The 12664-nt window shown below is 37.9% G+C and overlaps 1 protein-coding gene across 1 annotated transcript in view; it reads left to right on the forward strand.

Annotated features, from left to right (window-relative positions):
- Positions 1–9102, forward strand: part of RNGTT (RNA guanylyltransferase and 5'-phosphatase) — a 320988-nt gene extending 311886 nt beyond the window's left edge. Inside the window, exons 15-16 of the mRNA XM_006155307.3 lie at positions 4908–5031; positions 6860–9102. Of these exons, the coding sequence (XP_006155369.1) occupies positions 4908–5031; positions 6860–7023 (288 nt within the window). The 3' untranslated portion in view covers positions 7024–9102. The remainder of the gene's footprint in view (positions 1–4907; positions 5032–6859) is intronic.
- The last annotated feature ends 3562 nt before the right edge of the window (positions 9103–12664 follow it).

Here is a 12664-nt window from a genome sequence, read left to right on the forward strand (position 1 = left end):
TCTCTGTCTTTCTGGTGAGCACATGCGCCCTATAGCAAAAACCTCCCCCCCCCAAAAAAAAAAATAATGGAGATAATTCTAATTAGAAATTAAACTCCTCCTCTGTGTGTTAATCATTCTTTTGGTTTTGACCATTAGATGAAATTGTCTTTAGTTTGTGTATATATAGACACTTTTGTCAGTTAAGTATATTTTTATTGTCTAGCCAAATGAGTACCTTGCAGTATGGCTCTCTGGGAATATAACTGTGTGCTCAATGAAGAACAATAGATTTCTTGAACAAGGAAAATACATTTAGGTTTGTAGTGGCAGATGCAGACTCTTTCTAGAAAGCTCTATTTCTCAGTTTGTTAATGCATGGCCAAGCAGATACACAGATAGTTAATAATAGTTAATAATACTGCTTAATTCTCATAGTCAAATTGCTTTATAGTTTATAGCAATTCTGAAACTGAGAACACAAGAATGATAAGCTATAAAATAAACACCACAACTGCTAGTAAGTAAAAATACAGACTACACATTATTGAATAGCAAGACATTCTTATAAAATTCAATAAGATATCATTTTTTGCAGCTGTTTTCAGTGTTCTTTTCTGTCATCCTAGTTCCTTTAGTGAATTTACTTACTTTTTTTTTTTTAAGGAAGCAATGTTTCTCGCTAAAGAATATCAAAGAAGATAAATTCCCTATCAAAATCCCAATGACTTTTTTTTTCCAGAAATAGAAAAGCCATTCTCAAATTTATGTGGCATTTCAAGGAACCTCAGATAGTCAAAGCAAACTTAAAGTTGGAGGCTTCACACTTACTGATTTCAAAAATATACTACAAAGCAACAGGAATTAAGATAGCAGGAATTACTTATTGCCATAAAGATTGATATATAGACCAATGGAAGATAATAGAATCTGTAAATAAATCCTCATATGTATGGCCAGATGATTTTCTGCCAATGGGGAAGGACACATAATGAGGAAGGACAGTCTCATCAACAAATAATACTAAGAATACTGGATAGCCACATGCAAGAGAATGAAGTTGGCCCCTTACCTTATGTCATATACAGAAATGAACTGAAAACTGGATTAATGATGTAAATATAAGACCCCCAAACTGTTAGACTCCTAGAAGAAATCATAGGGCAAAACTCTAGGACTTTGGATTTGGCCATGATTTCTTGGTGTGACACTTAAAATCAGACAACAAATTAAAAAATAGACAAAAGGGACTATATCAAACTTAAAAAGTTCTACACAGAAGGCAAATAATCAGCAGAATGAAAAGGCAGCTTGGAGAATGGGAGAAAATCGCTGAAAATCATATACCTACTAAAGGATTAATATCCAGAATGCATATGGAACTTCTATAACTCAGGAACAAGAAAACAGAACAATCTGATTTGTAAATGGGCAATGAACTTGAGTGGACATTTCTCCAAGAGGGCATATAACCAATAGGCATATGAAAGGATGTTCAACAGAATCAGCAGGAGGTCGGCAGCTGGTGACTGAGCAAGGCTTTGTCTGTGTTGGCAGCCACTCCCCATCACTCACATTGCTTCCTGGACTCCTGTGGGATCAGTGGTGGTATTAGATTCTTATGGGAGTGCAGACCATGTTGTTGTGTATTTATTTCATTGTGTGTTGTAATGTGGTAGTGGTGGAAATGGGGTGCATAGTGGATGTAGTGGGCTTGGATCATCCTGGGACCAACTGTGCTCCTTGTACTCCCTCTCTGTCCCCTATCCCATGGGGAGATTATCTTATTGTCTTCCATGAGGCTGGTCCCTGGTGCCAGGAAGTTTGGGACCACTGCTCTACAGAAGAGAAATGGAAGAGAACGAATTGTGTTATGACCATGTTCTATTTGAGGAATGCTTTCTCTCTCTCCTTCTCCTCTCTCTTTTTCTCTCTCTGGTGAGTTCACACGCCTTCTGATGATTTTTTTTTTAAAGGACAGAAAATAACAAGTGTTGGTGAGGATGCAGAAAAATTGAAACCCTTGTGTACTGTTGGTAAAAATGATGTAACCATTATGAAAAACAGTGTGACCCTTCCTTAAAAAATTAAAAATTAACAATACAATTCTTCAGTCCCATTTTTGGGTATAGAGCCAAAAGAATTCAAAGCAGGATCTTAAAGAGATATTTGCCCACCCATGTTTATTGCAGCATTATTCATGATAATTAAGAGGCAAAAGCAACCAGATGTTGCTTGACAGGTGAAGAGAAAAAAACATAATATATACATACAATGGAATATTATGCAGCCTTAAAAAGAAGGAACTCATGTCACATGAATGAACCCCAGCATGACATCATGCTGAATGAAATAAGCCAATCACAAAAAGACAGATGTGCAATTCTTTTCACAAAAAGAATCCGTAGTCAGACTATAGACACAGAAACTAGAACAGTGATTACCAAAGTCTGGGCAGAAAGGGGGGAAGGAAGAATTAGTGTTTAGTGGGTATAGAGTTTCAGTGTTGCAAGATGAAAAAATTCTAGTGATCTTTATACAACTGTGTAAATATACTTAACACTATTGATCTGTATACTTAAAATGATTAAGGTTAGGATCAGCAGTTAGGGTAATGACCGTGTCGCTGAACTCTCATGTAGTCGACCACAGTTCAAGTCCTAGACCCAGTGGCTTAAACTCATGCCAGTGTGTGTGCATGTGTGCCCAAGGTCCCAAGAGGAGAATGGAAGAGAAGAGATTGCGGTGTGGCCATCCCCCCTGGGGGGTGATTTCTTGCTTTCTGTCTCCTCTGTCTCTCTGGTGAGCGCATGCGCCCTGTAGTGAAAAACCTCTCAAAAAACAAACAAACAAACAAACAACAAAAAAAGATTAAGGTTGTAAATTAAATGTTATTTTTTTACATCAATTTTTGAAAAGTAGCATTTTATTTCCGAATTTTATATTCAATTAACAATTTCATTGCTTGTCTTCTATGTGCCAGGAACCTTCATTTATTCTTTCAGTGACCTAGGAATTTAAGAACTCCTTTGTCTATTTTATAAATTAGAAAATAGAGATTTAAAAATATATATAAATATTTATAGAGCATGTGCATTTGCTGGAGAGACAGAGAGAAATGGAGAGTGAAAGTGAGAAATCACTCCCCAGGGGGGATGGCCATGCCATAGTCCCTTCTCCTCCATTCTCCTCTCAGGATTTTGGGCATGCATGCACACACACCCAGTGTAAGTTTTAAGCTGCCAGGACTGGAATTCAAAATGTAATCAGCCATGTGGGAGTCTAGCACCTTAACCACCACACTACCTGCTGACCTCCCCCCTTTTCTAGAGAGATTTTTGTTATTAGGGTGTGTGTGCTCGCTAGAGAGTCAGAGAGAGAGAGAGAGAGAGAGAAAGAGAGAGAAACAGAAAGCAAGAAATCACCCCCACAAGGGGGAATGGCCACACCATAATCCCTTCTCCATTCTCTTCTTGGGGTTTTGGGCACACACAAATGCACACATGCCTGGGTGTGAGTTTCAAGCCACCAGGTCCATGACTTGAACCACAGTTGTGTGCATGGGAGTCAAGTGTCTTAACCACTATTCCACCTGCTGGCCCTGAAACTTATTTCTGTTAGACCTTACATATGATGAAACACAAATGTGGTTACCTAACTAAATGAGTTGCTCAAGACTTCAATATAGATAATATATTAAAAATAAAAGGTGTGAATCCCTAGGAAGGAAGATAGAGGAGGTGAGGCTAGAATAATGAATGAAAATAAATTTAGCAAGTTTGCTAAGTAGAACATCACTTTTGGGGGGCAGCCTTAATTCCAGTACTGCTGAATATGGTTGGACCTGTTGGATTTGCTGAGAATGCAAATAATCCAATCAAATATGATCGTCATTAAAGAAAAAAAAATACAATTTCAAAGTTTTTATGAAGACATGCACTGCCTAATCTGCGAATTGAAAGCGTCTTTTAAAAATTTGCTTCTCTTCATATTTCTAGGTGTAGTGAGTATGTGGATAGAAAAATGAAGGCATTTAAAATAATGCTAATGAAGTTAAATGATTGCAATCTACCATATTGTGAAGAAGAGTTGTGATCTGTGAAAGCTGAGGATAGAATTAAAATATTACCATGACTGGCATTTGATTTGAAAACTGGAAAGATAAGCTTAGGTTCCTATTTATGAAAACCATCCCCACAGTCCGACAAAATATCTTCTAAAAGGTTCTATAGTTACCATGGATACTTGTTAACTTTGGTAAAAGTAAGTTGTAATCTATATTCAATTATTTGAGATGAAAAGGGTAAAAACCAACCAATAAAGTCAAAAGTAATTTCATCTCTAAATTCATACTATAATAGCTCGGAAATGAAAAAGGTAAACAGACTAAAGATAAGATTTTTGGTTGATGATCACTGCTTGAAAAGCAAAATATTTATGGTCCATGGTGCCTGAATTTGATCCTAGTGTTTAATTTTTACATGTAAATTTTCCTTTTAGTTTGTAAAAGGGATTTCTTAGGTTTTTGACATAGGAATTTGGATGGTGAGACTTTTCTGAAAGTTGATGAAACCTAAGCTATATACTCAATTTCTGAAAGCCTTGGAGACACAGACAGTATTGAAGGCATTGGTCCCCATGGAAACATATTTACATTTGGCCAAGTGGCTGGTTTCTGCTTAGCTTCTTTTAATTGCTATATATTGACAGCCGTTTTCCCAACTATTTATAAAACGTCAGATAAATGAGCATGTGTACAAGGGATTGCACACCATATCTTTAGGCTCGATTAGACACTTCAAATGACAGAGCTCTGCACGAAGAGTTACTGAGGTGTTTTTGGCATTTCCTAATGTGTCTGTCACATAATGGAAGCACAGAGTCTTTCAAATCATTTAAATATTTTTCTCAATTCTCTTATAAAACAGGTGACAAAAGAGCTAAAACAGTATGACAACAAAATTATAGAATGCAAATTTGAGAACAACAGCTGGGTCTTCATGAGACAGAGAACAGACAAAAGTTTTCCTAATGCTTACAACACTGCCATGGGTGAGTATGACAGCCTACTGGTGCTTATTACAGTAGGAAGGAAAAAAAAAAAAAAAAAGTTAAGGTGTTAGAACCAGAATATGCTTTCTTCGTTGCTCTGCTTGATATGGCACGAGGTTGTTGGGACTTCATCCTTGTTTGGTGGGAAAGAAGTTATGTCCATCCATGTCCTGGCTCCAAGCAGCTTATAGGTTCTTTCTAAACTGGTAGGCGTGTGCCCATGTATCTAAAAGAGAAGTTTAAAGAGCAGGATACCGACTGTATACAAGTTGAATTTATGAACAATAACAACAACAAAAGCCATGATAATTTCAGATCTATTCAAACTATAAAAACTATTGTTTGCCAGATGGTAAAAGACAAAATTAGCAGGGGAAAATGTAATTTCCAACTCCTAAAAATAGCTTTACAAACAATGGAGAACAAAGTAAATGAAAGCCATTAAAAAAAAATCTGCTATGCTATACTTCAGATTGTTCTTTGGGTACAATATGAATGCTTTGAGAATAGTAAGTTTCTTTAATGGGCTTTCAGAATAGTAAGTTTCTTTAATGGGCTTTCAGAATAGTAAGTTTCTTTAATGGGCTACCACACAAATTAATTGGAAGTTTATAAGGTATATTACATTTGTAGCAGTTGTTGCTCTGTTTTGCATTTTTAGGGGAGATAAAGATTAAAAACCAAGATTAAAGATTAATAGAATTGTGGTGACCATTAGATATATGATAATCTTATGAGAAAATATAGACATTGCCAATTTAAGTTTTGCAGTTTAAATGTTAACTATTGTACATTTAGGGGCTCTTGTTGAAACTAGCAACAGTGTTCAGACAAGATGAGTTAAGGTCAAAAGCTCGAATGAAGAAGACAATGTCTTTCCTTCCAAAACCAAATATATAATTAAAATGTAAAGAACTAGTGCCCATTTTTTGTCTTTTAAGAATAGATGCTTTATATATTACTATTGTTTACATCTTGAAATAAGTTACTTTTTAAAAATTTTTATTGTTTTTTATTTGGAGAGAGAGGAAAATGAGAAAGCAAGCCACCAGGCTGGGCACTCAGCCATATGGGAGTCCAGTGCCCCTAACCACCATGCCACCTGCCAGCTCCATCTTCAAATAAGTTATTAAAAGAAAATGATACGGGGCCAGCAGATGGCATGGAGGTTAAGAAGGCTGAATCTCACATGGCCAACTGTGTGGTTCAAGTCCCAGATCCTGTGGCTTGAGAAAAACCCCTGGTGCATGTACGTATGTGCCCAGTCTCAAAAGGAGAATGGTGGAGAAGGGATTGAGCATGACCATCCCTCCAGGGGGTGCTTTCTCATTTTCCCTCTCTCTGTGTATCAGTCTCTGGCAAGCACACATGCCTTATAGCAAGTAAAGAAATTAAATTCAGTGATATGATCTTCCAGTTTCCTGGGTGGCTGATGCTGTGGTGTGTATTTCATAGAATGAACTTTCTTAGAGAAAGATTGAAGGACTATAGTAGATACTTTCTGTAGAGCTTTTAATTCACTATGAACTATAGTGCAGTGCATTGTGCTAGATTTAAAAAACTGTTTTGAAGGAATAGAAAACCATAAGTAGTTTTCTTATAACATAAATACAGTTTTGGTTTAAAATTAATACTACAAGCCAGGCACAGTGCCTGTAGTCTCAGCTAATCACAAGACTGAGGCAGAGGATCTTGAATGCATGTCACCCAAATTGGTAAAATGGGAAGTGTTTAGCATATTGGGATGAAAACCATTCTCCTAAGCCTGTGGTGAGTCAGCTGCCTTAATTAATCCTCACGTGAGATGCATGTCTCCCTTTGTCCACAGCTGTGTGCAATAGCATCTCAAACCCTGTCACCAAGGAGATGCTGTTTGAGTTCATTGACAGATGTGCTGCAGCCTCTCAAGGACAGAAGCGAAAACATCATCTGGACCCTGATACAGAGCTCATGCCACCACCACCTCCCAAAAGACCGCACCCTTCAACCTAAGATCTGTCTCTGACTTCAGAGTTCAAGAGGAGATATGAGTGAGGAAAAAACCTCACTACCCATTTTTGCAACCAGAGAAATTCAAAGCCAAGGGTGGCTTGATGTTGATACACATTGAATTTTTTTTTTTTTTAAAAAGAGAGGTATTGTAGCCAGCCTGTAAATATTTGATGCATTTATTTCCTCAGTGCTACAATACATTATAGACTTAAACATTTTATTTATATCTGATAAACTCAGCCTTACCTTGTGAAATCTGAAGATTGAAATATCCAAAGGTTTAAACGAGATTGAAATCAGTGAAAAAGAGGCCTTGTTTATATATGGATAACATTCACATTTCGTTGATAAAATTAGCAATCTGGAATTGTGAGCGCATAAAACACGGTATTTTTAGAAGTTGTGTTTCAACTTTGGCAAGTTTTCTTTGAAAAAATTTAAGCAGTGGCATTAAATATTCTTGCTATCATTTATCATGGATTTCCTGTATTTCTGAGATTCTTCTTGTATTCAAAAACAAATCACAAGGTTGTTAAATATTGTACTATATTAAACAACTTGGTCTGATTTATATCATTTTAAGGGTTTTTTTTTTTAAATGTAAAAGTAAAAAAAGTAAAGCTCCATTTTTGTGAATTGCATCGTTCCTAAAAGAAGTGTTCTGAGTATTTTTATCTGTTTCTCTTGTTTGAATTACAATATTAGATCTCCAATTTGTCCATTCTGGCAGCGGTTTTGAGTTACTTTATGGAACTTGGATATACACCACCAGGTCCTTTATATATTGTTCTCCGAGGAGATTTTTCTTTTTTTGATACCAGGGCTACTTCTGCTTTACCTCAGTGGTATCAGCACATTGTAAATTACATTAGAATACACAACTCACTGTGATCTATGGGAGCGATAGCACATACAAACAATGCTGTGTTAGTTCTCTCCAACAAAACAGCGAAGGAAATGCCAGCTGACTCCTTTGATTAGAAGGTAATGTCAACAGAATAGAATGCTGTCACTAGAAAATGCTCTCCTACTGCTAGGTAAATGCAGAGGGGAAGCAGACATTTGTAGGAACTAAACTTCAAGGAAATCAAGATGGTTTATTTTCAAAGCCAGATTCTATCCGTATTATTTTCTGGGGATGTTATTTCTGTTATGCATCTGAATTTTTAAATGTTTATGGATAATGGATTCAAAGGTCAGCTAATTGGTCATCTGCCATTGTTGAGAAACTGTGTTCTGATTGGCTTGTGAAGGAACTCTTGAGAATTAGCTGATTAGAGGCTACTGTATTTATTTTTAGAAGTACATGTTTTAAGTATATGTATTTAAAGCAAATTTTCATGATCTGAATTTTATATGTGTGGATGCATATGTTTGTGAATATATGCAGCAGTGTCTATTCTTCTACTGATACAGCCAGACATGAAAATCCAGTGAGTTACCTAGTAGAAGGAATATTTGACAGGATTTCTATACGACATAGCACAGATTAACCAAAAATGTATTTATATTCACCTGAGTTTTAATGTTTTTACTTCTGCTGTGCTTTTCTATGTGAAATATTAGAATCATGCTTGGGCTTTTTCCTTTGTTGTTCCCAAGTTATGTAATGTATGGTGAATTTATCCAAAATGCCATTTTAATGCTTTTTTTCCTAGAGTGCTTTTGTGCATTTGGGCGCTAAAGGAATTAAAACACTTAACCGTCACAATGACTGTTAGAAGCGAGAAAATTCCAAAAGTTCCATGGTGTCTTTTACAAAGTGGGTCTAAAAAAATGCCTCTGCAACTCCAGAGAGTCTGATGCCTACTTCCCCAGGACAAGTGACCCTCACATCATACGTTGTATTCTTCCGAGCCTATGGAAAGGCAGAGCCCTTCTGCAGATATAAAACCAAGCTTTTGCCAATGACCTTTAATAGAGTTAAGATGTTTATGGTAATTGTAACCTTTTAAATGAGTTATGTGAAAAGAGCATCTCATTTTCAATGCGTCAGGTATTTTCTCCTTGTCTTTATGCATTTTAGCAGGACTTAATTTTCTTAATTTATCTTTCCCTTTAAATGACAACGAAGTATAACAGTCAGCCTTATAAGTAGATCCCATTTAGCCCCTGAATGCACTATGATCTGCAGTATCATAAGTCATTTCTGAGGTCACGGGGTGGGGGGTATCTAGAGGCCAGATTTGAGGCATCTTGAAGGAAGCGATTCCTTCTCATTTTACGGTAACTATTTCTCTGAGACTGAAGTTTTTTAGATAAGAAAGAATGAGAAAACTTTGCTTACCTGAGTTATCACATGTAAAAGCTTTTGCTTTTTGTTTGGAGAAAGTGTGGATGACTCTACTGCCTGGATGGTTACATTTGCTTTCTGTGAAATGCTCAGAAAATGTCAGGACATTCCTTCTCTAATTGTGTGTCAGTGTGTGTTGTAATAAACTACTGATTTAAAATAACAGAAAGCGTACCTACTTTGTTTTATTGGTGATAATGATCTTGTGTCCCTTCTATGCTGGCATCAGATCATGCTGCATCATCCCCAACCATTACAATCCGTCTGGTTTTGTAGCTCTCTAGCGATCAGCATAATGACCTGGAAAATCCTCTTTTTCTTCCTGAGAAATTTGATTGGCATAGGAGGAGTAGGATGCAGTTTGAACCTCTTATTTTGAAGCATAAGGGAATGGGGAAAGCACATCTTTTATAACATTTATGTTACTTCTTTTCATTTACCTCATCTCAGCAGTCCTAGTGTATGAGTAAGTATTCTGTTCTATTATTTTTAATGCACTTAATTCTTTTCAGTACGCAGCAATAAATATTATGCAATGAACTAATGAACTACTAATTTTCTTTTCTTGGCTGTGCACTGTTATAATATAGAATTTGCCATCTTTAAATGTTTAAATTATACCACCACTTCGAACTACATGTTTAGTTCCTCCTGACCAAACAGACTTTGAAAATCAAGAACCAGGTCCTGGCATGTGGAGAAAGCGCTTGTGGTAGAGAGAGCCCTGGTTAAGTCCAGGCTCTGCCTCTCGTTGGTTCTGTGTTCTCTCTGGGACCCCACATCCTTTTCTTCCCCATTTATAAAAGGCAAGATTTGGCCAGATCATCCAAAAGAATTTTTCAAGGTCCTAACCATGATTCCTGTATGTAAGCCAGTACTTTGTGTATCTCCTTTATTGCCTATAATAGCAGTGTTACCATTATCGAATATTCACCAAGCACCAGAACTGTCCTAACCACACCGCTCTCTCTTCACAGGTAGACACTATTACTAACCTAATTTTTGTGAGATGAGAGATCTGAGACTAAGTTGTGAGCTGAGCCACAGATGGAGGTCTTTACACTCCAGCACCAAAGTTTTTGTATAGTACTGTCCTAAATGCTTTGTTACAGTGTCTGCATGGGTGACTGCTTCCATGCCTGGGGTTCCAAACTACTTAAGTTTGTCTTTGTTTATGCTAACATAGTGCTTCAAGCTCTTCTCTCCTAAATAAAAAGATGAAGTTGAGAACCTGGAAGTAAATAACATTTTTAGGACCTTATTTAACTACTTTTTATACGATATTTAAATGTGAATGATTAAGTGGCCATGAAGGGAATTTTTAAAATTCTCATTATAATGCTAAATTCCTAAGGTGTACTTAGGAAGAAATAAGTGATTAAATTACACACTAGTCTTCCTGATTGTTGCAAAGTTAGCTGTCAACACTGACACTTTAGCAGGTCATCGTCAACCTTGGTTAGCTTAGGCATGCATGGTGAGCAAGGTGGTAGAGGGATTTAAAGCAGGAGCCACCCACCGAGTCTTCTGGATTTCACATTTCAGAAAATCAAGTGCATGGGTCTTGGGTTGCCAAATGTTTTGCCATGTAAGAGCATTTAAGGAAAAAGTATGTTATCATTTAATAAGATAAAGGTAATCTTAACACCCAAAAAGGAAATAAGGCAGAAGAAGGAACAGACCTTTACACAGAACAGATTTGTTTTGTAGAACAATTCCTTTGCTTCTACATTTTACCCCAGACTGATATAAACTTTTTTATGGACTGGTGTTGGGAATCATTGCATCAGAGACATTACAGTCAGGAGCTTCTTAGTGGGGAGAGATATGAAAACCCTCAAAGAAGGAGCAGTTCTTAGTTCTAGAGCTAAAGGTTATTTTCAGAACCTGAACTGACCATGTAAATTACATTATAGTGGTTAATTTTAGGGGTTGATTATAATGTGCCCTTAAGATAGAAGGTGTTTAGGTGAAAATGCAATTATACAAATGTTTAAAAATACCCAAATAGAGGAAACTCTTGCTTGTCAGAGCTGGAGAAATAAGTGAGCCAAAGATAACACAGAAAAGGAGATTTGGACCTTTTTTTAAAAAAGAGGTTTTTGTCATAGTGTGCATGTGCTCAATAGAGACTTAGAGAGAGACAGTAAGACGGAAAGTGAGAAATTACTCCTCCCAGGGGGAAATGGCCATGCCGCAGTCCTTTCTCCTCCATTCTCTTCCTGGGATCTTGGGATCTTGCGTACACACCTAGTGTGAGTTTCAAGCCACCGAGTCCAAGACTTGAACTGCCATTGGCCATGCGGGAGTCCTGCGACATAACCGCTACACCATCTGTTGGCCCCCACATTTGGACTTTGACAACACATCAGACCAACAGAAAGTCACCAGTTTTCACAACTTTGTACATAGTCTTGTTTTCTTTAGATCATTTCCTTTAGAGTGAGCTTCCAAAACTTCAAACCTACCCCTGTTGTTCCTCACCCTTAAGAGCTCCCCGGCACCTGACAGAAACACCCTGATGGAATCTGGGCTCGGCCTGCCTGTCGAGGTTTGGATCTCATGCCTGCCTTGTGATGCAGTGGCACAGCTGCTTGTTATTGCCAGAACCCCATGCTCTCTAAGCCCAGGAACCTTTGCCCATGGTGCAGCTGCCGCTGCCTGAAGCCCCCAAACCTCCCTTAAACTCAACCTCAAGGGAGCTTTCCTCCACAGCCAGCTGCCTAGAACTCACACTGAATTATAGTAGTCTCCCTTGGTCTCTCCCCTTGAAACAGAGGCCCTCAGTATAGCAGAGGCAGTATGTTGTCTCCGTTACCCACAGCACAGAACTTGGCAACAGTGGATACTTGGTAGGAATTAGGGCAGGAAGATCATCCCCATTTGGTTAGCCATGTCGAGCATCATTTTTTGTCACTAGTCTCTCACCACAGAAGAAACAATAATATCTCTTGTTTCTTAAGAATTTCTTCAGAGGCAGGACCAGCAGTTAGCGTAATGGCTGTGTCGCTGGACTCCCACATAGTCAACCGTGATTTGAGTCCCGGACCGGGTGGATTAAGCTCACTCCAGGCACGTGTGTGTGCATGCCCAGGATCCCGAGAGAATGGAGGAGAGGGGATTGCAGCGTGGCCATCTCCCCTGAGAAATGATTTCTCATTTTCTGTCTCTCTCTCTCTCTCTGTGTGTTTCTGGTGAGCACATGCACCCTGTAGCAAAAACCTCTCAAAAAAAAAAAAAGAATTTCTTCGGAGGCCATCTCTGATCCGTCTCATATTTAATCCTGATTAGAGTGTCTTGTCTGTTCTTGCCTGTTTCGCACTGAGGATGGGTGCTTCTGAGGGAAAC

This window comes from Tupaia chinensis, unplaced genomic scaffold, assembly GCF_000334495.1.
Source record: "Tupaia chinensis unplaced genomic scaffold, TupChi_1.0 Scaffold000444_1, whole genome shotgun sequence".
Taxonomy (NCBI): Eukaryota; Metazoa; Chordata; class Mammalia; order Scandentia; family Tupaiidae; genus Tupaia; species Tupaia belangeri.